This window comes from Sturnira hondurensis, unplaced genomic scaffold (genome assembly GCF_014824575.4).
Source record: "Sturnira hondurensis isolate 20B ecotype Veracruz unplaced genomic scaffold, ASM1482457v3 Scaffold0013299, whole genome shotgun sequence".
In the NCBI taxonomy this organism is placed as follows: Eukaryota; Metazoa; Chordata; class Mammalia; order Chiroptera; family Phyllostomidae; genus Sturnira; species Sturnira hondurensis.
In genome coordinates, this window is record NW_028085930.1 from 5,245,252 (window position 1) to 5,269,121 (window position 23,870).

Genomic DNA, 23,870 nt, shown 5'->3' on the forward strand with positions numbered 1-23,870 from the left:
CCAGAAAGGGTAAAACCAGTAATAGGCTTTTCGGTTTGCTGTTAGAAATGCCATCTCTCTTCTAAATGGGGACAGGGAGACCTCATCTGCAGAGCTGTCCTGCGCAGAAATTGTTCAACGTGTAGGTCCCCTTCACACACACTCAGGTCACCCTGACGGCCCCTGTCAGACAGTGGCAGGAGCCAGATTCGTGGAGGCAGGGACAGGGCACTGAGGAGAGGGAAGCTCAGCAAGGCCTGCCACCATGGTCCCGTGCCCTTCCAAGGGCTGGCTGGGCCAGGGCTGCACTCAGGCCGCAAGGGACGGGGACTGCTGGTGACCTGAGTGAAGGGAGACGGGAAGTCCCAGCTCTGGCACCAGAGCGGTGACCATGATGGTGCTAGGCAGCAGGATTTGAGGTGCGGGCTCCAGGGAGTGTCTTAGTCCTTTCAGAAGGGGCAGAAGAAGACAGAAAATGCTAGGCTGCTGGGTGAGGCCACAGCTTCCCGTAGGGTTTGCACAGCCTGCCTGCCTGCCTGCCGTGTGTCCTGTCCCCTCTTAGAAGAGGAGCAGCCCTTGGAATCCTGGATGTCAGAGCACATGATCTGGCGAGAACCCAGCTAGAGGCTTGCAGCCAAAAGGACCAAACCCCCGAGGGGCTGCTGCAGTGTGACAGCAGGGAGCAAGGGAGCAGAGTGAGGTGGCCTTGGGGAAGGTGCCGAATCCAGCCTGGAATTGAGAAGGGGGAAGGCCAGGTTCCCGAGAGAAAGGGGCCTTGGAGCAGTGGGGAAATGCAGAAGGATCTACATGGCCTGCTCCTGACAGCTCACCTGGACTAGCTGCCCAACCAGCTGGCACAGCCTCTTGTCCAGAGAGGGCCATGGAGCAGCTCAGGCCAGATCTGGTGGTGACACCCTGTCCTCACCTTCTCACCACACCTCTTGGGTCTACAGCACCAGGGTTCAGGACGCTCACAGCCCTGCGGGATGTGTGGGCAAATGCACAGGGCAGAGGCTTCCTACCTATTCTCCTGCCCTTGCCTGCAGAGGACCCCCACCCTGCACGCACCAGGAGCAGAGTGACACTGACCTTACATGATCCACCATCTCATTTGCCCTCCCAGGTGCCCCACAGATATATGCCTGGGGCCCCTCGGCCGAGCCCTGTACCCCCCCAGTGAGGTGGAGGTTGGGCCCCAACTAGAATCCGTGCCTTGTGCCACCCCACTAGGCATTTTCCCACATCACTCTACTCCTCCTGGGCTTGCAGCTGCCTCCTGGCATCCCACCAGCATGCCCTCCTCACCCAACACTTGGAGGCTCCTGGGATGGCCAGCTGAGAGTGGGGTGAGTCCACATGAGTCAGGGGATCGATGGCGCCATCCTCCTCTCACCCCCTCCCTGCCCTCTCACCCAAGCTTGATTGTGGTCAGCTTGTCTCAGGAGACCTTGAATAAGAAGATCCTACCAGAGTGCAGTCTCTCTTCTGGACTAGGACGGGGGGTTGCTGTCCATCCATCAGTGGATCTCACCACTGGTCATTTAGTCCTACAGCATCTGACTGGGCCTGTCCTGTGTCCAGGCTTCTTATGAGAAAGGCTGGACATACGTGAGTGATTCTGGGGCACAGCCTCCCCACAGTACCTTGGGTGACTGTTATCAGAACATGGGCTTTCTTGGGGTGCTCCAGGCTCCAGCTCACCAGGGGCAAGGGAGAAAGAAACCCACTTCAACCTACAGAGGCCCAGATGACAGGGCTCCATGATGCCCTCTTCCCACACCCAGAATGCTCTGCGGCACCGTAGCCATGGTGCAGACCCGTCCTCGAGCTCACCGGGGGTACGCAGCATTGCCTGGACACTTCCCACAGAGCACTCTTTCCTAGAAAAGTTAGCAGGGATTCTGCAGAAAACTAAATGGTGGGGAGAAGGGAATTTCATCATCAATCTGTCCGGGGACTGCTGAGTTAATTGAGGTGAAACCAGTTTCTTACTGATGGTTTCATAGGGTTGGCAAATGGCTTATGCTCCCTGTGAATCTCTAAGGGTACTAAGGGAGTTACCATAGTTCCCAAACCAATTTGACTAAAGAACTTTACCAGGAGATAATAGCTGCTGGGAGCAGAGTTTTCAGCTCTGGGACTCATGTTGAAGGTTGGGCAGTCACAGCCTCTCAAAAAGACAGGGAGCCCTGGGCCAGGCAGCCCTCATCTGCAGGTGTCAGCAGCTGACCAAGCCTCCCTGTGTTTCCAGCCTACCCCTGGGATCGGTCCAGCCTGAAATCCATGCCCCTGGACCTGCGGCAGTTTGAGAAACTGGACGCCTATGCCTCACAGGTAGGAGAGCCGGCCCCTCTGCCTACAGAGGTCCCCCAGTGTGGCTTAAAGTTCTCTGGGCCAGAGTAGCACAGCCTTTTCCCCAACCCCTCCTGAATGTATCCTGAGTCCTGTGGATGGATGGCCCAGAGTGCCTTTCTACAGTGTGTGGGTGGGGGACAGAAAGGCCATTCCATCCCCTCAACCTCACCCATGACTGTGACGCTCCCACCAAAGGCTGCATACCCTGCAGCCACCCCAATGGCAGGCCCCTATGGCCAGCTCTGTCCTGCCTTCTCCCTGTCCATTTGGGCATTACTACTACTGAGCTATGCCAGCCCCAGCCCAGGAAGGAAGGGAGCAAGGGAGTAGGGGAGGACCAGAGGCAGATGGCCAGCTCCCACTGTGACCTTAGCCAAGTTCATCCTTTGAGCACTTAGGCTGCTAAGCTCTCACGTCTCTGGGTCTGGGCACAAGTGGCATGGGGTAGGAGAGGAGCAGCTACAAGAGCCGAGACACCAGGGGCACACCAAGGTCGTGGGAGCCAAGCAGGACCCTCGCCACAGAGTTTGATTGGCAAGGCCAAGGAGCTGGACCTGCTGGTGACATCAGAGTGAGCCCCTTAGGCTGGTAAGCTGGGAGGTCACCTACAGGCTGCTGGCCAGGCTCAGAAAGCAGTGCAGGAGCCCTGCTGAGGACAGACACACGGCCATGGAGCAGTGGATGGCCAGAAGCAGCCAGGCCCAAGGAGGGCACGGGTGGGGACCGGTGGACCAGAAGCCGCAGGACTGAAGTTGCGGGTTAAATCAGGAGTCATCTAGGCCATAGTGTGGGCCTACAATGTATTCTGGGCCCTGGGAGGGGGTCAAAGACAAGGACTGTGGAGTTGCACCAGGCCCTGGAAGAAAAAGAAGCAGCAACGGGGCGAGTGGGAGATGGAAGAGGGGCCCTGGGGTCCCCTGGTGGTCAAAGAGTGGGTCCTGGAGTTCTGATGTGAGCAGCGGAACAGTTCCAGCGAGAACAGGTCGAGCACCCTAGTGTGGGGTGAGGGGTGTGAGGGCAACGAGGGCCTCGCTGAGCATTCAGTCGCCCCAGCTCCCTGGGAAGATCGGGTAGGGTCAGGGCTGCCTCTCCAACAGCCCCACTCTGACTCCGCCTGAGGGCCTGTGAGAAAATCGAATTGCTTCCTTTCTTTTTTAAAAACTGTGGCAAAATATATATCACATAAAATCACCACTTCAATCATTGCTAAGTGGCATTAATTACACTCACGATGTTATACAACTATCACCACTATCTACTTCCAAAATCAGAAACTCTGTACCCTTTAAGCAATAATTCCTCGTTGTTCCTCCCCCAAGCCCCCAGTAACCTCTCATTTACTCATTGTCTCTTTAAATTTACTCATTCTAGATATTTCATGTAAGAGGACTCATATAACATGCCTTTTTTTATGGCCGGCTTATTTCACTTAGAGTCACCTTTTCAAAGTTCATGTCGCAACACATATCAGAACTTCATTCCTTTTAATGGATGAATAATGATTTCATTGTATGGCTCTATCATGTTTTACTTATCTGTGATGGACGCTTGGGTTGCTTCTGCCTTTTAGCTGCTGTGAGTAATGCCACAATGAACGTTTGTGAACAAGCATCTGTTTCAGTCCCTGCCTCCAGTTCTCTTGTGTACGCACGTAAGAGCGGAGTTACTGGATCGTATGGTAATTCTGTTTAACTTTGTGAGGAACTGCCAAACCGTTTTCCACAACAGCTGCACCATTTTACATTCCCACCAGCAACGTACAAGGTTCTAATTTCTCCACATTCTGGCCAACACTTCTTGTCTATTTTTTTGACTATAGCCATCCTAGTAGGTGTGAAGTGGTACCTCTTTGTGGTTTTGATTTGCATTTCCCTAGTGACTAATGATGTCGAACATCTTTTCGTGTGCTTATTTGCCATCTATATATCTTTGGAGAGATGTATAATCAAGTCCTTTGCCCATTTTAAAATTGGGTTTTTGGGGGGTTTTTCTGTTGAGTTGTAGGAGTTCTTTGTATATTATTGTGGGTATTAAACCCTTATCAGATATATGATTTGCAAACATAGTCTCCCTTTCTGCAAGTTGTTTTTTCACTTCCTTAATAATGTTCTTTGATGCACAGGTTTTTTCACTATTATGAAACCCAATTAATCTATTTTTTCTTTTGTACCTTATGCTTTTGTTATCATATCTAAGAGTCCATTGCCAAATCCAAGGTGATGATGATTTACTAACCCTGTGCTTTCTTCCCAGAAATTTTTATTTTAAGTTCTCATGTTTAGGTCACTTGCCTTTTTTGAGTTAGTTTTTCATATGGTGTGAGGTAGGGTCCAGCTTTATTCTTTTGCATGTGGGTATCCAGTTGTTCAACAGCATTTGTTAATTCTTTCCCTTATTGAAAGGACTTAGCACCCTGTCAAAAGTGCATTAGTCATAGATGTGTTATGAGTGTATTTCCGGACTCTCGATTCTATTTCGCCGGTCTATGTGACATCCTTATATCAGTACCACACTATTTTGCTTTACTGTAGCTTTGTAGTAAGTTCCAAATACAGAAATGTGGATCTTCCAACTTTGTTCTTTTTTTCAGAATTCTTTTGACTATTCCAGCCCCTTGGAATTCTATATGAATTTGAGGATTGACTTTTCCATTTCTGCAAAAAAAAAGGATGTTGGAATTTTATAAGATTATGTTAAGTCTGTAGATTGCTTTGGGCAGTACTGACCATCACTAGAGGCTGCTACACCCTCCCCCAATGCCCACCCAGCTGGCCCCAAAATCTGCAAAGAAGAGACATAGTGGTTTTAGGGCAGTGGGCAGCTGGTCAGCACTACCCACCATGTCCAGCCCCACCCACTGTGGTTGCTCTCGGCCCAGCCTCTGTCCCTCTGGACCTCTCCACCTCCTTCCCTGCCTGGAAGACAGGCAGCACTGGCTGCAGGTGGCAGGGCGCTGGGCTCCCCACAGCCCTCGTCCAGGGCCTGACATGGGACACCCCTCCCCGCTCCAGGTGACAGTCAAGAGTGGCCTAGATGAGCTGATGGACGACCTGCTCCAGGAGGCCCACAGTGACCTGGAGAGGGTCCGTGCCATCTGGATCTGGATCTGCCACCACATAGGTAGGGTCGCCTACGGGGTTACTGGTTCTAGGACCCCTTGATGCCACCCCTTGCAGACCCCCCATTCCCAGGGCTATATCTCTGGGACTCACTCCATCACCAGCGAGTGTGGAATGAGACAAAAGATGAGGCAGAGGCTCCCAGATGGGTAGATGGAATAGCCTAAGACTAAGCAGAGGGAAAGTCATCATGTGCCAACAGTCTCCACAAAGGGCCATTGGATTGGAGTAGGGGGGTCCCCCATGGCTCTCTGCCCACAGCAGCGGCCAGAGAGGAGGCCCTTCACCCAGCAGCCTCCTTCCTTCAGTCCTGGCTTCCTGGTAAACCTGCTCGAGAGACATGAGAACCCAGGACAAAAGGTCATCTCAAAAAACGATGATCATTTCTTAGGGAAGAGTCATAGCTGCCTGAAAAGTTGTTACCATGGGAGGTGGCTCAAGGCAGCAGTGCCAGGAAGGGTGGGCTCTCCTCTGCCTGCTCCTGTGCCCACACTGGCGACTTCGGTCACCAGTCTCAGCCCAGTCTCCAGGTTCTCAAGGCCATTTCAGGGAACCTAGGCCTGTACAACTGCCTACAGCCCCTTACTGGACAAGCTTGGGAGTCCGAAGAGGTCAAGCCAAGCCCCACAGGTGGTGGCGAAGAGGATACTGGGTGCTGCCCTTTGCAGTCAATGGCAGTACCAGACGGAGGGGGATTTTTAGTGTTTTCCCTGTGACATAACAACCAGGGGGCTCTCCTGACCTGCTACCACTGGACTTTTCCTTTATCTCCCCAAAGCAGAGGTTAGAGATACAGCTTAGGATGGACTTGCCTGACACAGGCAGGGGGCCACCTGCTCCCTACCCCAACCTCAGCAGTTCAGCCTGGGCCTTAAGGGGGCAGAATCAGAAACAGAATATTTGGCAGGACTTTTTTACTGTGCAGGCACACACCGCACACACATCCTTTGTGCCCTCCGTGGCCGCTGTGCCTCAGGGCCTCACTGCAAGCCTCAGGCTCTCATTCGGAAAGTGACAGGCTGTAGGAGAGCGCTGTTCTCCACCTGGGGCTAGCTTTGACAAAGTTCAGTGTGCTCCCTGTGGGTCAATGTGAGGCCTTTGCTTTGGGGGCCACAGGGGGACAGAAGCAGTCTCCTTGGAAGGGCCTGCAGAGCTGTGTGGTGGGAGGAACACGTGGGCGGAGCCCCTCACCCACAGTGTTTCTCCCAGGCCCCAGGGATCCCAGCTCAAATGCTGCCAAAAGCAGGACCAAGGGCAGGGGCCATGCCACGGGCTGTGGATGCCCCCCCCCCCCACTCTGTACTTGCCTTTGTGGCCTCCCAGGACCTGGTTCCTCACGGCTTCCTACTCTGCCCTCCAGAGTACGACATTGAGGCTGCCCAGGAGAAGGACCGCCAGGCCTTCAAACCCAGCAACATCCTGCGGACCCAGAAGACCAACTGTGATGGCTATGCTGGGCTCTTTGAGAGAATGTGCAGGTACCAGAGGGGCCCTGTGAAAGGCAGGCAGGCAGGCAGTCCCAGGGCCGACCACCCCCACCCATCCCTCCTCCCTTCCACAGTGCTGTGTGCCTTTGCCCATATGCCAGCCCTAAAACCTGAGTTTGCAAACTCTGCTCTGGAATCCAAGTGAGTCCTGAAAAGGTCAATTTCTCTCATTTTAACACCAGCATAATTGACTTTGTACCATCTGCTGGGCTTCGCGATGCATTAACATAATGGCAGATGACTGCACAGAGATAATTTGGTTACAAAAGGCCCTTTTTCCACCTTCTCCCATCCCTGCAGCTGAAGGTTAGAAGAATGGCAGATTTGGGAATGGGAGGACAGTGGCTGCTGATGTCAAGGGGACTGAAAAAGGCTTGTTCTCAAGTCAGGCTCAGGGGCCCCCTCTCAGGGGAAACAAAAAAAATCTTCTACCCAGAAAGATTTGCCAGTTGGAAAAGCCTAATAACTAGGAAGCAATGTCTCTCTTGGAGCCTTTGGGCTCCATTTCCGTTGCTCTGGGAGTGAGTACCTGGCCAGGTTGCCCAGGTGGGTGAGAGCAACTTCGTGGCTGATGAGGGAACCATTTGTATTTGGAGTCACCATTGCTAGTTCTGGTGATTTCAGGAGAGATTCAAGGCTGGGGAAGCCCTGCTAATCCCCACAGCTTCTTGTACTTGCTCTCTGAAGTCCACCGGGTTTCCCAGGAAACACTCAGCCAGCCCTAGGGGCCACTGAGAAGTCTCTGTCCCAGGGGAGGGGTGGACTGCTGTCCACTGTCCCTGCAGGCCTGTGGGAGAGGGTCTTCTCACCAGAGACCAGCCCCCCAGGATGGCAGGAGGCAAGTCATTAAATGAAATGTAGCAACAAATACTTAGAGTCCACAGGCGGGAGGATGTGATGAGTTTGTGTCTCACAGGTGGTTATAAGGTGTCCTACTCCATTAGATTATACATGCCACCGTCTCCAGGACTGACCCTCAGGTGTTTGCCTCCCACCCTCAACCCCACACCATAGGCCTGGCCCCCATGCTGCTCTGACCCTCACGCTCTTTCCTTCCCCTGCTTCCAAGGCCTGCCCCTGAGACCATAGCACCAGAGGCACCCAGGGCAGGGTGCACAGCAACCTCTCCACTCCCCATTTGCTCCACTGGGCAGCCCTCACAACCTGAGCATTCCCACTGCCACCTGCCCCAGCCCAGGCCTAGGCAGCTCCATCTGCCTCTGGAACTCTCCAGCCCCAGGCTCCCCAGGCTCCTGGTTCTGAACTAGACTATCCTGTGAAGTCCTTCAAAGTCGGACCTCAACCGCCCTTCTAGCCCTGTGTGCTTCGAGGCCACCTGCACTAACTTTCACCTCACTCCAACTCCACTCCCCTCTCCCTGCTGCTCCTTCCAGGATGCCTGCCCAATGCCCCCACCCTCCACTCCCCAGTCGGCACACCTTATCCACAAGATCATGTCTTGCCTTATGCTTTTATTAAATGTTTTATAAATTAAAACTATATTTGTTCATTGTAGGTGATTTAAAAAGTACACAGAAACAAAAAGGAAGCAAATTAAATTACGCTGAACCCACCACATAGAGATGGCATTTTGTCATGTTCCTTTTCTGGACTTTGTTCTGCCTTCGAGGTGTTGCCTGTGCTCATTTCTTCTCATGTGTCTGTGGGCCTTCTATGTCTCCATATGTCATTAGCCCCTCTCTTTCTCTCTCTCTCTCTGCTTCCTCTGTGACCACCCTTCTCAGAATCCCACACACAGTAGGCCCTCAGAGACAGGAAAGGACAGGATATTCCAGCAAACTTGTACGGAATAGACCTTACTCTCTTCTCAAGTACAGAATAACCATTAATCCATCCTCAGCTCTATTTTGTGTGTAGCATTGTTCAGGCTGATTATTTCCATCTGAATTTGCAAAGTTGAAAACACTCAGGGTTTTTAAGTCATAGAATATAGCTTTCTCCATCCAGCAAAATCGTCCTAGCATGGTATAGAAGGACTGCCAGATTTAAAGCCAGAAAAACATCCCCAGTTCTCTGTTTATTAGTCCTTAATTGACCACTCAGTGGTTTAATTCCTTCCGGAAGGCACTTAACTTCTCGGATCCTCGGTTTCCTCATCTGCACACTGAGGCTGTGTTACCTACTGGCAGGACTGTAGGACTAAATGAGAACATGCAGTTTGGGCTTTGCCAGCCAGACTTCAGGGTTGTTTTGTCAAGCTTCCTTTCTTGAGTACCGAAGTGCTTTTGCCCCGTGGAATTTTCCTACCGACCCATAGAGACTCAGGAAATTGACACTTGCCTTGAGTGAAACTGTCAGCTTTTTGGCCTGGTCCAGATGTTTAAAAATGGCCATATTCTGGCTTGCAGCTGATCATTAAAACACATTCAAAATTTTGCATCGTTTAATGTTAGGTTCCAACCTGGCAATTACCATGGGCAACACTCCTCACATTACCCAGGATGTTTAACAATAGCTCACGGTTCCTTGAATTCCTTTAACTTTTGCTTTAAAGATCAGTAACCTCATCAATGCACCACTTCTCTAATTCCCCTCACCTTTAAAATAACTGCCCGAGCTTTGGTAAATTCATTAACTGATTCCTTAATAACTGAAGACATGTAATCCACACTTGCTGATTTATCTCCACTTCATTGTCAGAATGTTCTCTTAGCAAGAGTTGTACCCACATGGCCATCATTACTGCTGCCAGTCCATTCTGCCTCCCTGCAATGGCCTCATTAAAGACTGATTTAATAAAGTAATTTGGTGGGGGACTCAGATATTTTTGCAACATCACTCATTTCCTCATCTTCTTTCCCAAGTAGCCGATGTAGGTTATTTGTTGATGTTATTACTTGCAGCGGCTGGTCCACCTTCTTTCTGACGCTCCATCATCCAGTGTTAATGTCTTTCCCTTTGCCTTAATTGTCACAGCTTTAATGAATTCTGCTTAATTTCCTTGCAGGGCCAAGCTTAATTCCCCAGATTCCTGCCACTGAGTCAGCCTCGAGCACACTCCCTCGCCCTGCGGTCCCAGCTCTAGCAGCAGCTCGCACATTTCCCAGAGACTTTCAGTAAAGCCAGGAAGAAGCTCATTACCAGTTTGAGGCTTTGAGGCTGAGGGCACTGGTTGTCACCAATCAGATGTCTGTTGGTTTCCCACCCGCTGCCCTTCAGCTGTCACAGAGAGCAAATGTAGTGACATGCTTCTGCTTCCCATGGCGTCCCAGACAAACCCAAAACACCTCTTGTTTTCAAAAGCCTCAAAACTAAGGAGTGGTTTTCTCAGCTTCCTGAGAGAGGCAGATACATTGGATAATCTTAAATTATCCCCCCAACTGCCTTCGTCACAGAAGACCCCCCAAAGAGACATCTAAGCCCCCCCAGCCTTATAAATACATCAATGAATAGTCCTCACAAATATGAATTGCATCACTAGAGCGAACCCTCTTTAATTTTGCTCTGTGTATCACCAGTAGATTTAAAAATAAAATACATCCTGGTGTACAAAAGGGCCAATGCAAGGCAAAGCCTTCTAAATTGGGCGTTAGGACAACTGGATCCCGGTGCTATTTGGGCTACCAGCTAGCTCTGTGTCCCCAGGCAAGTTAGCCTCCTTCTCTGAACCTCTGTCTCCTCACCTGTCGGAGAGGTGGCCGCTGAGGTCACACCACAAAAGGCTCCCAGTAGGACCTTCCAGAGAGAATTATTACTGTGATCACACTCTCTGACCTTACCATAAAGTGCTGTAAGAAAAGAAGCAGATAACAGAAATATAAAGATGCCCTCAAACTTACAAGAATCAACTACCTAAACTGGGAAACATAAGTCATGGTTATGCTTGGCCTGCTGCGGATGGAAATCACAGCACTTTTTGGTCAGTTTAGAATTCATCTTTATTGCGACAATATACAATATTGACCTTCCTGAGGACCAACATGTGGGGAACAGAAAGGCCCTGAGAATTCTAAGTCGCACCTGCTTGCCCAGTGAAAGTTTGCTGGGGCTTAAGGTTAACGACACCGTACTTCCTCATTTCGCTATTTGAAATCATAAGGTACCTAAACGAGAGCAGGCTTTGCAGCCTCTCCTGCAACCACCACCCTTCCCCGCCCTCCAGCCCTTTGTGTGTGGCGTGGCTCGGAGGCTCAGGGTGAGGCCATCAGAGCTGGGGAGGTCATGCTGGTCAGAGCCTGGCGGGTGCACCCTGCTAGGGCCTGACAGTGTAGGGTGAACACAGCCTGACACGGTTCCTATGCCAGGGCCTAGACCACCCCTGCACGAAATGACAGTCGCAGTCTGGGTCCTCCACCTCCACAAATTATTCCCGTGGAATTGTTGTTTCCCAAACTGTCAAAGGTAAAAACCAAGATTCTGCAGCCTGAGGTTACTGGATAGATCTCCTTGGGTGATACTTTGGGCCCCAGTTGAGCTGGTCTGAGTGCTTGCTGTAGGAGGTGGAAACACTTCTTCTCCTCTGCCCCTTCTTCAAAGCTCGCCCAGCTCTTTCCAGCAAATTCCTCCTCCTTTGCGGTTCCCAGGGCTTTGTTTGTCCCCAATATTTTAGTGACAGTTCACATATCTGCCCCCCTTCCAACTATGAGCACATCTAGGGCAGCCAGTGAGCTTGATTTTTGGAAATATATTTTATTACATTACAATATTTATGATTGATATGATATGATATGATGTAATTCCCTGGGGCCTGGTATAGTGCTTTGCTCATAGAGGATACAGTCAGTGATCTTTTGATGGCATGAAATGGTCACGGGTTACCCTGACTAGCTACCAGGAGCTGGGATCACTAGTTCTACAATTTTGCATGAGAATCATGGGATATTAACAAGAATGCCCCACATTATGACTGCTTTGTCCAATTCATCTTGCACGTCACTGCCAGGTAATAAAATATCCTCCTATCACAGTCAAGCACGGCATAAGCTTATAGCTGGGTTTATTTTCTCATCTTTACTCTGCCCCAGGCACTTCCCACAGCCCTCCGCCTTCTCCTCAGCCTGCCAGAGGGGAATCAACCCCTAGAGATCATTTAATGCCAGCTTTTTTTTTTTTTTGCCCAGGAGAAGTCTGCCAAGGTCATGCTAGAGGTGACTCTTAGGGCTGGGAGTAGAGCTGTGACCTCCTGGCTCAGCCCAGTGACTGTCTACCCCATCCTAGAGCACCCCCGGAGTGGAGACCCCCTTCCCAAGCCTGGGCAGGCTTTCAGATCTTACCTCCACTTCCTCCCCTCCCATGGGCGGGTAGCCCCGGCACATAACCTGAGGACACGGCTTCACCTAGGAGGACAATTGAATCCCAGCTATTTGAATCAGCTATCCCGCTGATCTCGGGCTGGCTGTGCCACCCCCATCGGCGCCGGCTCCATTTCCTCGTAGAGCTTCTCCTTCCTTCCCTGGCTCCAGGTGGCTCGGAGCAGAGGACAAGCATCAGTGGGCAGCGTGTCCAGAGGGGCGCGCTCCACCCAGTTCACCTGACAGCAAAACGGTCCCTGCTCCTCATCTTCCCCCACACTGTGCTAGACAGCCATCTGCACAGACACTCAGGGCGAGAAAGGAAACAAACTCACCCAAGAGAGTAATTTCAAGCAGTATGTATGAACTTTTCTGACCCCGAAGGTAACACATAGTCATCATTGAAAATTTAGAAAATATAGAGACGTTCAAAGAAAATTTAAGTCACCTATAATCCTATTAACCAACAGACCAGGTGACTTTTGCTCACTCTCTCTTTCTCTCCCCCCCACCCCCTGGTTCCCCTCTGTCTCTTGTTCTCCATGAATTCACACACACACACAATGGGCTGATGGCACAATTCTATAGGCTCTTGTCAATTAGCATCGCTTCAGCAGTATTTCTTGCCTCACTAAATATTTTTCACATTTCTTCTCCTCCCACTCAGAGTATAAGGAGCCCTCCTGTTGTAAGGAGCCAACCCCCACCCATCCCTCCACCCCACCCCTCAGGCCTTGCTTTTGACCCTCCCCTCTCGCCGGCTGTTTTCTCTAAGACCCTGAACATGTTTGGATCTCCTCATCCTGAGAACAAGGCCCCTCGGCCCTGTATCCCCTCAGCCCCCTCCTCTGCAGCGTTGCAGCCCTAGGAGGCAGGGGCTCTCCAGGTGTGTCTGCTCTGCTTCCTCTCCCCCTCCCATCGCCCCCCACCCACCAGGGGCTCCCACCCTGCCTCGCCCTGCTTCCTGGGCCTAGCCTCTGAGCCGCCCCTTCTGCTCTGAGAGTTGGTTTTGATCTTTACCAGAAGTAAATCTAGACTTCAGGATTCAGTTTCTCTTGCTTTCTGCACCCCCATTTCCCCATCTCCCAAGTGCCCCCCAAATTCCTTCTCACGGAGCCCAGCTAGTCATCTGTTCCCTCGGATGGCCTAGAAGGCCTGGACGTACTTTTGAGAGGCTGCAGGCAGAAGCACAGGGACAGGGGTGAAGGGCAGGCTGAGGAAGAGCCAAGCCCACCAGGATCCTCAGCAGAGCGCCCTGCAGGGGGAGGAAGTTCAGGTGGAGGACAGTAATGAGCCAGGTCATCCGGTGCAGGTGAAGCAGCACGCGCCAGGTGGAATGCGGTAATCTGCAAGCTCCACAGCTAGGCTCCTGGACGGTCTCAGCGAATGATACAATGTACTATAGATAAGTATCGCTTAATCCAATATTCTGCTACTTGTTAAACATTCATTTGTAGAGAGGAAATTTCCCCCCTTCCCATAGTGACTGTGTAGCTATATCACCCCAGTACCCGAGAGGCTCCATGGCACTCTCGCTTGGAGAAACTGAGGCTGCAGACCTGGTGCATGGAAGGACCCCTGCCACCGAGGCCTCCTCTGTGAACCAGGCCTGGTGACACCGGAGGGCAGAGTCAGTCTGAGTGGAGCCTGGGGCCAGCGCTGCTGCAGAGGGTGGCCGGGCAGCCTGGACGGTACTGTGCTCCAAGGCGCCCAGCTGAGGGGCCACCATGCGTACCCTGGCTGGCATAGATTTGTGGATTTATTATACCAATCGTCCACAAGCAAAAGGAGTGTCTTGTTTTAAAATAGATTCTGTCAAAGAATGCATTTTTTAAAAGATTTTATGTATTTATTTTTAGAGAGAGGGAAGGGAGGGAGAAGAAGAGGGAGAGAAATATCAGTGCGTGGTTGCCTCTCATGCCTCCAGCTGGGGACCCAGCCCACAACCCAGGCATGTGCCCTGAATGGGAATTGAACTGGTGACCCTTTGGTTCCCAGGCTGGTGCTCAATCCACTGACCCACACTAGCCCAGGCTGGAAAGTGTCTTGAAAAGGGGCAATTTCTTCTAATTTACACAAAGGCCCCAGATGGGCTAGCACAGGGCATCCCTTCCATGAGACTAGTGGTCTGCCCCTCAGCTGCCGTGGCGGGCTGGACCCTGAAGAGGAAAGCCAGCTGACCGTCACAGGACTCTCAGGGCTCTTGCTTGGCCTTGGGGTGGTGCCCACCACTCAGATCTGGGCCTCAGTGTTTCAGCTACTAACACCCAGGCTATAGCTTGCCAATGATTTCCGTAGTTCCCAGATGTAGCCAGTGCCCATCCCTCCCTGTCCCGGCCCCAGAAAGAGTGGCCAGCTTGGTTGCGAGCTCTAGGCAGTACATCACCAAAGGCCCCAAGCACCTGGACAAGACTGATCAGCATTCCACGTCCCAAAGGACACCTAAAGGGGACTCCAGAACTGTGTCCAGGGCAACCAGTCAGCAGGTGACCTTAGTGCACTGTCGTGGCCCCAACAGACCAGAATGATCCTGGCAATGGGCCTGTCCCCCAGGTCAGGGCCGTAGACACAGGCTGACCTGCCCCCGGGGACCCCACACAGAGGTCCTTGGGCTGGACAAAGCCAGGGGAGCAGGGCTCAGCTTTCTTCCACACTCTCGCTTCCAGCACACCTCCCTGACACCCTGCCATGTGACCTGGACCCACCTCCTCAGTCACACATGCGTTTAGGCCTGCTCTGGTTCCTCAAGAATGTCGCCATTTCCCTGGTCCCCCCATTCATGAGTCAATCCTCGCTGCGGCATGCATTGTCCTCATGAGGGGCTACCAGCGAGCGCCAGGCAGCTCTGGGCAGAGGGATTTTAATCTTGAATAGGGAACAGGCAGCAGGGCCGACTGGCCCTGTTTTCCTGTGCACCCCCCCCTCCGCCCCCGTCCTGGAGATAAAAGCCCTCAGGCTGTATACGTATGTGGTTCTGTGTGAAGTAAGGGAAAAGAGAGACCAAGGGACTCACGGACAGCAGATACCCCTGAGGCCTGGGGCCACTGACAGACAGGCTTAGGGAGTTGGCAGCCCAGCAGGGGCCACCTCTCAGACCCCCATCCTGCCCCCAGAATCGCCGGAGTGCAGTGCATGACGGTGCCCGGCTACTCCAAGGGCTTTGGCTACCAGACGGGGCAGAGCTTCTCTGGCGAGTTTGACCATGCCTGGAATGCGGTGTACCTGGAAGGGAGATGGCACCTGCTGGACAGCACCTGGGGCAGCGGCCTGGTGGACACCAGCACCTCCAAATTCACCTTCCTGTAAGTACGAGTCTCAGTTCTGCGGGGCGTCTGGTCGGTGGAAACAGGAGACCCAGGGTTGAAGGCGACGGCAGGAGGGCAGGGGAGCCAGGGTGGCCTTGGCCTGAGGCTGGCCGCTCCCACCCGTCCTCGGGCTCCCAGCTGATGTAGCTGCCGGCCAGTTCCAAGGGCCCAGAACTTTGTGTCACCTCCCCCTCGACTGACAAAGTCCCTCCTCTGGCTCCCTAGTACTCCNCCTGGGGCAGCGGCCTGGTGGACACCAGCACCTCCAAATTCACCTTCCTGTAAGTACGAGTCTCAGTTCTGCGGGGCGTCTGGTCGGTGGAAACAGGAGACCCAGGGTTGAAGGCGACGGCAGGAGGGCAGGGGAGCCAGGGTGGCCTTGGCCTGAGGCCGGCCGCTCCCACCCGTCCTCCGGCTCCCAGCTGATGTAGCTGCCGGCCAGTTCCAAGGGCCCAGAACTTTGTGTCATCTCCCCCTCGACTGACAAAGTCCCTCCTCTGGCTCCCTAGTACTCCCTCCACCCAAGTGCTAGAGGCCTCCAGCAGTTGCCCCAGGGCCACATAGGAGAAAGGCGGGGCTGAGGTCCATCCTTACGAACCGGTGGGTTCCTGCAGGCTTTCAGGATTCACAGATACCAGAATTCTCTCCTCTGCTTCCCCCAGGCACAAAGGTTCCCTCCTGCTCTCCGGGCTGAGTGCAGCCGTACCGCACGTCTAAGGGAGGGGTTAGGGTTTCGCAGGAAGGGGTGCTGTTGGTGTGCAGTCACTGCGCCACACCGGGGTGCAGGGGCCTGGACCACCCTCTGGGCTCTGGCAACCCCGGCCTTTAACTAAGGCTGTGACATTCACTGTGGATTATGATGTCCGCCAGCAGCTCAGATTTATCAGAAAAAGAGTGTTGTCTCTGATGTTTTCAGTGTAAAGCTTGACGGCCCCGCACACAGGACAAGTGCAAGCATGTGAACACACACCCATGCGGGGCCTGTGCGCTCAAGTGCCCGCACACCTCTGTCAGCTCCCTTCACAGGGCTGAGTAAAGCCTCCCCATCCCAGTCACAGATGAGTGCCTCCATTTTCTTCTTGATCCCCATCCCTGACCCCTAGAGAGCCACCTGTGGTTGACCTAGACACAACAGACGGGCCTCTCCCGCACGCCTGCTCAGGCATGGGGACCAGCGGGGGTGATGGGGCTGGCCCACCAAGCACTTTCCCTAAGTGCTTGCCTCCCCTCCCCTCCACTGCCTGGCGCCTGGTCCCCGGGTCACACCTTTTGCTCCCTTCAGGTCTCTGGCTTTGAGAGCAAGAGAACTCATCCTCCTCTGGACACGGTTGTGGGTTACGGCCTTCTCTAAAAAGGGGCCTCAGATCCTGCCTTGGCTCCTGTTTCTGGATGTAGACACTCAGGGGTGATCTCCAGTAGAGGAGATAGTGCTTATTCCCTTTCAGGGCATCAGTGGGACCCCTCCTGTGGGTGCGTTAGCCAAAAGCAGGAGCCATATACCCCCCCGTGAGGCACCACCTGCCCCTCCACAGCACTGGCCCTGCCCACCTCACGCGCTGCTGACCACCTCTTCTCTGCTCCAGCTACAATGAATTCTACTTCCTGACCCATCCCGCCCTATTCATCGAGGACCACTTCCCAGACAACAAGAACTGGCAACTGCTTAAACCTCCTCAATCCCTGAGGCAGTTTGAGAACAACATGTATCACAAGAGTGAATTCTACAACAAGGGGATGCTGAGTGCCCACCCGGAGACTCCCATGATCAGAACAGGTAACCCCGGGGCTGGGGACCGGCGGCCAGGGCACCGGCGGCAGGGACAGGGCAGCCTGCGCAGTGCCTCTAGGCATCTGGGCCCCCGTGGGACTGTCCTTCCAGGGCCCATGAGCCCAGTGTAAGCTGTATGTTCAGGGCCATTCGGGGGCTACAGAGGCAGCCAAGACTGTCAAGTCCATGGGTCACACTCGAGTGGACCAAGAAGGGGGTGTGGAGGACATCTGTGGGTTTTCCTGCCCGAGGGCTACGCTCACAGCCCAGCCTGGCAGGGGGCCAGAGCTGAGTTCCCGGGGCTGGCAGAGCCTCACTCAGCTCACACGGCAGACGGAACCACCTCGGCCCCAGCCACGCTGCCCCCCAGTCTGGGTGCCCAATGGAAGCTGATGGCCCTGCTGTGCTCTCTTCCCAAACCCCTGGCAGAGAGCGTGTGTCGAGTCACCATCTGTGTGTCAGTGGTCCAGCCACGCAGCCGGGGATGGCAGGGGTCTCCCAGGACTCAGGGCAGGACAGGCCTTCTTAGGGAGGTAGCCACTGAGCCAAACCTTGGGAGCTGGAGTAGAGCAGGCACCGTGGTCCGTGGGGACAGACGTATTCCAGGAGCCTCTGGGCTCAAGCAGCCCGACAAGACCAGGCCAGGCTCCAGGGGGCAGCATGGCCTCTGCATTGCCCAGAGGACTGTTGGCTCTGCTGGCCTGTGCTCCACCTTCCTCCCTCCCGGGCACAGGATTCAGCCTTTTCCAGCTGGCTCCCCTGGGTCTGGGCAGTGAGGAACCCCAAGCTGAGCTGTCCCCATGGCTGGCCTGGGGTCACATTTGCTCCCCACATCCCCACAGGGTCACACAGGCAGCCAGCTGGGTGTGTCTGCACAGTATGAGACAGGTGGGGGCCAGCTCTAGGGACCCAGAACTGTGGTCATGGGCCTCGCAGGACTGTCTCCAGATGACTGACTGTGTTTGTGTGCCTCTATGGCCCCGGTGCCTGGTCCTGGGCTGGGCACATGGCTGGACATGCCCCAGGGCTCTGCACAGCCTGGCCAGCACTCCCACACCTCAGCAAAGGACTGCCTGCTGGTCTACACCTTCCCTGTCACCCAGGGCCTCTGAGCTCTCAGGAGACAAGGCCTGAGCTCCCATGAGTGCTGACACAGGGTGGCCCGGTGCTGGGCCCAGAGCCCATGGGTGAATGGGGCACCTGGGTACCCCCACATTCATTCCAGCTGCCTCGTCCTTCCTGCCTCACTAAGGCTCCCTGAACCAGGCTGAATTCTGGCATAGTTTTTTAAACTACAAATACCTGGTGGCTCCTGTTGTTATAACAACAGCGTGAAGCCACTCTCTTGGGGAACGAAGGCCTTTCCCAAGCTTGAGGCTGGATGGCCTTGGCTGCCTTGGGCCTCGTCACATGGGAGCCCGTCATCTGCGGTGGGGCAGGGGAGGGGCATGGAGCCGCAGGGAGGGACGCACCAGGCACACCAGTATCCAGCAAGGGCCCTGGCGTCGAATCTGCCTTTTCAAGTGACACAGAAATGTGAACGCTGGGCCCTGTAGTAGATGGTAGTCTAAAATTTGATCCACATCCATGATGCATATTTCAAGACTATCTCTTGGTTGGAGTTAGTTATAGTCAGAGTAGGGATGGGAAGGAAGCAGAAGGCAGAAACTGAGGCACACAAATGCAGGGGAGAAAGAGGGCACAGGACAGTGGGGTGGCAAGCCTCTGAAAGCAGAGAGCAGGAGAGAGCCAAGGAGGGGCGAGGGCAGAGGAGGAGAAAGGGCGCAGAGGAGGTCACAGGCTCCTAGAGTCGACAGGCGTCCCAGCCCTTTATTTCAAGCCTTCCCAGCCATACCACTCACCTTTGCCAAGAACCCTCTGGGCAGGGCATGGGGACAAGGCAGGAAGGGAACAGGTGGGCTCCTTCCCCACAGTGCCCACACCCAGCGGAGGAGACAGACATGACACAAAACGAAGTCACGCCCTGACTGGTGTGGCTTGGTCGATTGAGCGCTGGCCTATCAAGCGAAAGGTTGCCGTTCACTTCCCAGCCGCAGCCCGTGCCTGGGTTGTGTGCCAGGTTCCCAGGTGCAGATGTGCGAGAGGCAACCAATGAATGTTTTCCTCCCTTCCCCTCTCTCCAAAAATGAGTCAATTGAAATCTTTGAAACCCAAATTTTCGACAGCAGCGCTAAGTTCCCTGAAAGGGACACAGGGCAGGAGAGAGGCCTCCAGGGTGCTCGGCCTCACCTGAGAAGCCCGGAATGGCTTCTCTGCAGTCAGGCCTTCTCCAGGTTTGGAGGGGGGAGAGCAGGGGAGAGGGTCCTGGGGTGGGAAGGGGAGTGCCCCTGGAGGCTGTGAGAGAACATCCTGTCCCGTCCCCCCCACCCCGAGAAGAATTCCTCTGAGCGGCAAAGCAGAAGGGGACAGGCTCCCCTACTGGTCTCCAGTTTGACAGTGACTGCAGAAAAGAGCCCAGGAGGGTCGGGGAGGATGTTTCTTTCACAGGAGCCCTCAGGCTGCTGTGTGCGGCGCTAGCGTCCCACACACCCAGCATGAATCATGTGGGCCCCTCACAACCAGCTCAGGTGTCGGGTGGACCCAGACAGGGGCCATGAGCAGCCAAGGGCCGAGACAGCTCTGCCCACTGAGCTAGTTTAGAAGAGGGAGTGAAGGGAGAGGGTTTCCACGGAAAGAGGATAACAAGTCTAGTGTTCTTGGTCGCTTTCTTTGGAGGTTATCTGGGGACAGATGTCCCACAGATGTTGGAGGCCATGGCAAAGAATATAGATATAGAAAATAGCACAAAAGTACAAAGAACCCCACGATTAGTATGCCGGAAAGGGAAGGAACAACCGCAGGGATCTGGTGGCCGTCAGAGGCGTGGGGAGAGGGCCGGGCTGCAGAGCGCAGCAGACACGGGGGAGGAGAGCACTTCCAGAGAGGCGTGGGCTGCAGGCTGGACTCTGCGGGAAAGTCACTGGAGACTCTGGAGAGTGGAGACAGAGGCCAGCTTTCAGACAGCCGAATGGGCGGAGGGGAAGTGCAGTGGGGACAGGTTTGGGAGTGAAGGCAGGTGAGGAGTTGGCAGTACCCGAGGGGCGGGGAAAGTTTTCCAGGTGGAGGAGCCCCGTGAAGATGGTGGAGATGGGGGCACTGAGCTCCCATCCCTGTTCCGCTGCCTGTGTGGGAGTCTCATGCCCAAGTTTGGAGTTGGCACTGAATGCAGTGGCTGGACAGCCTGGAGTCGGGGAGCCTCATGGCAGACTCAGTGGGAAGTCTCGGGATCACTTGAGCATCTCAGGGGAGTGCTTATGGGCTGCGAAGACCAAAGAACTGGCCACCTGTCCCCGAAGAACATCACCAGGGAGGAGGAGAACAAAACTGGACAGTACAGGGAGAGGCAGAGGGAGGGTGGATGCCAAAGACCCTACCGTCACCCACAGACCCTCCGCTCCACAAACACAACTGAGACAGAGGTGCCCGTGAGAGAAGCATGGGGGTGGGGTGGAGCAAGAGGTGCCCCACCACGGGGCGCAGTCCCCGGGAGTGAGGCCATTCCAAACAGTTTTTAAGGTAATGTGTGGACATGACAGCTGTTGACACTGTAACGGACAGATGCTGGAGGGAGCAGTGTGAAAGCAAGGCTCAGAACTTGGAGGAGTGGTCACAGCATGGCCAGGGCCCGGCCCTCCACACGGCTGGGCCCCGCCCTGCACTGGAGCCAGGCTGGGCCTCCTGCAGCCTCATCCAATGTGCAGGGAGCTGAGCACGTACCACTGGGGCAGGTTGTTTTCTTGAGATCCCAGTTTTCAGCTCCCTCAAAGAGGGCAGGGGACATTTCAGTGTCGTGTTGCAGCTGGTCACGTCTGAGGACGTCACATTGGCTGCTTGAAATCAATCGCGGTGAAAGTATTCACACCACCCAAACCGGCAGAGGCTACCAGTCGGGGCTTTCTCATCCAGAGAGCCGGTTGTTTCACATCGAGCAGCACACCATCCCAGGCTGAAGCCACTTCACCTGACCTTGGCTTTCTCTCCACAGTGAATGGGAAGGCCACGATCACCATGGAGAGCTGTGCCCCGACGCTGTTCATGTTCATGCTCAATGGCAAGCAGGAGCACGGGCTGCTGAGCCTCCAGAAGAACGGGATGAAGCTGGACATCTACCCTCCCACCATGGGCACCCACAAGCTTCAGATCTTTGCCAAAGGCAACTCTGATGTCTACAGCTCAGTGCTGGAGTACACGATCAAGTGCAACTACGTGGACTTGGGCATCCGGCTGCCAGCCGAGCTGCACCAGCCCGTGGGCCCCAGCTGGTTCTCGGAGCAGATGGGCATCCTGAAGCCCTCCCACCCTGACCCCATCATCCACACCACTGATGGGCGCTGCTCCGTCAGCTTCGGCGTGGAGGAAGGCATCAGCATCCTAGCCTCCCTGCACGGAGACGAGGGCCCCATCACCGAGGAGACACAGCGGCGCTACATCTTCCAGCTGCACCAGGAGAAGCGGATAGAGCTGAAAGTCCAGCTGCCCCGGGCCGGCAAGTTTGCCCTCAAGATCTTCGTCAAGAAGAGGCAGGAACCGGGCAACTATGTCTTTGTCTTCAATTATCTGCTGTGCTGCTCCAACACCAAGGTGAACTGGCCCATGTTCCCTGAGAGCTTTGGCAACTGGGGGCAGGGCAATGAGCTACTGGAGCCTCTGTCCGGCGTGCTTCCTGCCAACCGGAACGTCCCATTCAAGTTGAAGCTGCACGGTGTCGCCAAAGCCCTGGTGAAGGGGCAGGACACGTGGCCCCTGACCCTGAATGGCGAAGGCTACTGGGAGGGCAGCTGCAGCACAGCCGGCTGCCAAGAAGTCTACGTCATGGTGCTGGAGAATGCCAACCACAGCTTCTATTCCTACATCCTGAAATACAAAGTGAACGGCCAGTGAGGGCCGAGCCCGGCGCCCCCCAGGGAGGGCCCTCGGGAAGTGCAGCGAGCCCTGGACACCACTGCGTCTGCATGAAATCACTTCTAGGCCTCCGCCTCTGTCTCCCTGCTTTGCCGCGGGAGCTGTGATGCTTGTGTTCTGGTGGCTTCACTCCACTGTGAGGGCTGAGGGGACAGAGGCAAAGGCCCATTAGAAGAAAAAGGTGCTATGTAAATCCAAGGTATTGTAAACTGTACACCCCGCCCAGATGCCCCCTTCTCGTATTAACGCTGTTGTTGTTGTTATAGGCTTGATGTGGGAAAGCAAGGTGTTGCCCAGGCTGAGAGCTCTTCAGGCAATGGTGAGCGATGAATTCTCCTTGGGGCCCCAGAGGGACATGATTCGCGAGGCTGAGTCATCACGAATTCCAGAGCCCCTTCCCAGGAGCGTGCCAGCGTTTCCCACCCGCCCTGCACCCCAGGGAAGGTTGGACTATCACTTTTTCTCCAGACCCATGTCTTCCGCATTCCTGCTGCCTCTTCATTAGGTGCTTCTTGCTCTTCGAGAGCCCCCCAGGGGGAAAAGCGGGTGTGAAGAGGAAGCTAGCGCCCACACACACACTGGCTAGAGGCTGGTGGCCCCCACAATCCCTGTGCATACTGGGAATGTGGCAACAGAGCAATTATGAGGAGACTGTGAAGCAGAGATAAGCCAGTTTCCTCTCTTGGGTGTCCTGAGTCGGGCACCCTGAGGTGGCAGTCCTGCACAGGGCTGAGTCCATCTCACTCCTGAGATGGCAGAGTCTGCAGGATGAGACCTCGGAATCTGCTCTCAGGGCAACCTGCAGACTGCTGCATCAGTTGGCGGTGGCCTTCCAGGTCCTCTCCAAGCCTCCCCCCTGCCCAAGGAGCCTCAAGAGGCCTGCCAGCCCTTGGTAGCCCTGTTGATAACCCTAAACCCAGACGTGGGCAGGGAGGCCAGGTGAGGGCAGTGCAGCGCTGCGATGCCTGGAAGACTCTCATGTAACAGGGCCCCCGAGGCCCCCAGGAGTCCCCACCAGCAAAGCCCCAGCTGGGGGACCTCAGCCAGCCCTGGGAGCAGTTTTTGTGCATGCCCTTATCCCGTCTCCCTTCCTCCCTTTCTCTGACAAGAGAGATCCTTGGGGTCCCACCCTCTGTGGGGACAGTTCAGAGTCCGAAAAGCTTCAGCTGCCCAGCTGGCCATCGGCAGCACCTCGGACAGGCGTTGCCATGGCAACAGTGGAAAGGCTAGCTGGAGAGGGGAGGATGGAGAATGCCCTGCGTGGCGGACTCAACATCAACCCTCACACGGAGACACTCGAGGTGGTCCCTGCTGACCTCCTGGCTTCTCCAGCTCTGCGGCCCCTGCCTGTCTCGGTCCACACTGCCAAGGACCGTCCCCCAAGGGCTGCTCCAGTTGCCCCCAGGCTCAGCTACAGCCAGGGCCCACCAGAAATCCTCACAGCCTCCTCTGCCTTCATGCTCACATTTATGTATTTAACCAGTGTTCATGGGGCACTGAATGAGCACCAGGCCCTGCTGGGGCTACAGAGGGAACAAAGAGGGCCCTGCCCCTGTCAACCCAGAGGTCTGGGTGGGTGGCAGCAGTCTCCTCATCCAGGCCTGCCTGAAGTTCCAGGCTCCCAACACTTGAATCCATCACCA

At 54.7% G+C, this 23,870-nt stretch overlaps 1 protein-coding gene across 1 annotated transcript in view; it reads left to right on the forward strand.

Annotated features, from left to right (window-relative positions):
• Positions 1 to 23,587, forward strand: part of KY (kyphoscoliosis peptidase) — a 45,117-nt gene extending 21,530 nt beyond the window's left edge. The window contains exons 6-11 of the mRNA XM_037061236.1: positions 2,231 to 2,313; positions 5,346 to 5,454; positions 6,814 to 6,931; positions 15,306 to 15,494; positions 17,081 to 17,271; positions 21,311 to 23,587. Coding sequence (XP_036917131.1) covers positions 2,231 to 2,313; positions 5,346 to 5,454; positions 6,814 to 6,931; positions 15,306 to 15,494; positions 17,081 to 17,271; positions 21,311 to 22,206 — 1,586 coding nt within the window. The 3' untranslated portion in view covers positions 22,207 to 23,587. The remainder of the gene's footprint in view (positions 1 to 2,230; positions 2,314 to 5,345; positions 5,455 to 6,813; positions 6,932 to 15,305; positions 15,495 to 17,080; positions 17,272 to 21,310) is intronic.
• The last annotated feature ends 283 nt before the right edge of the window (positions 23,588 to 23,870 follow it).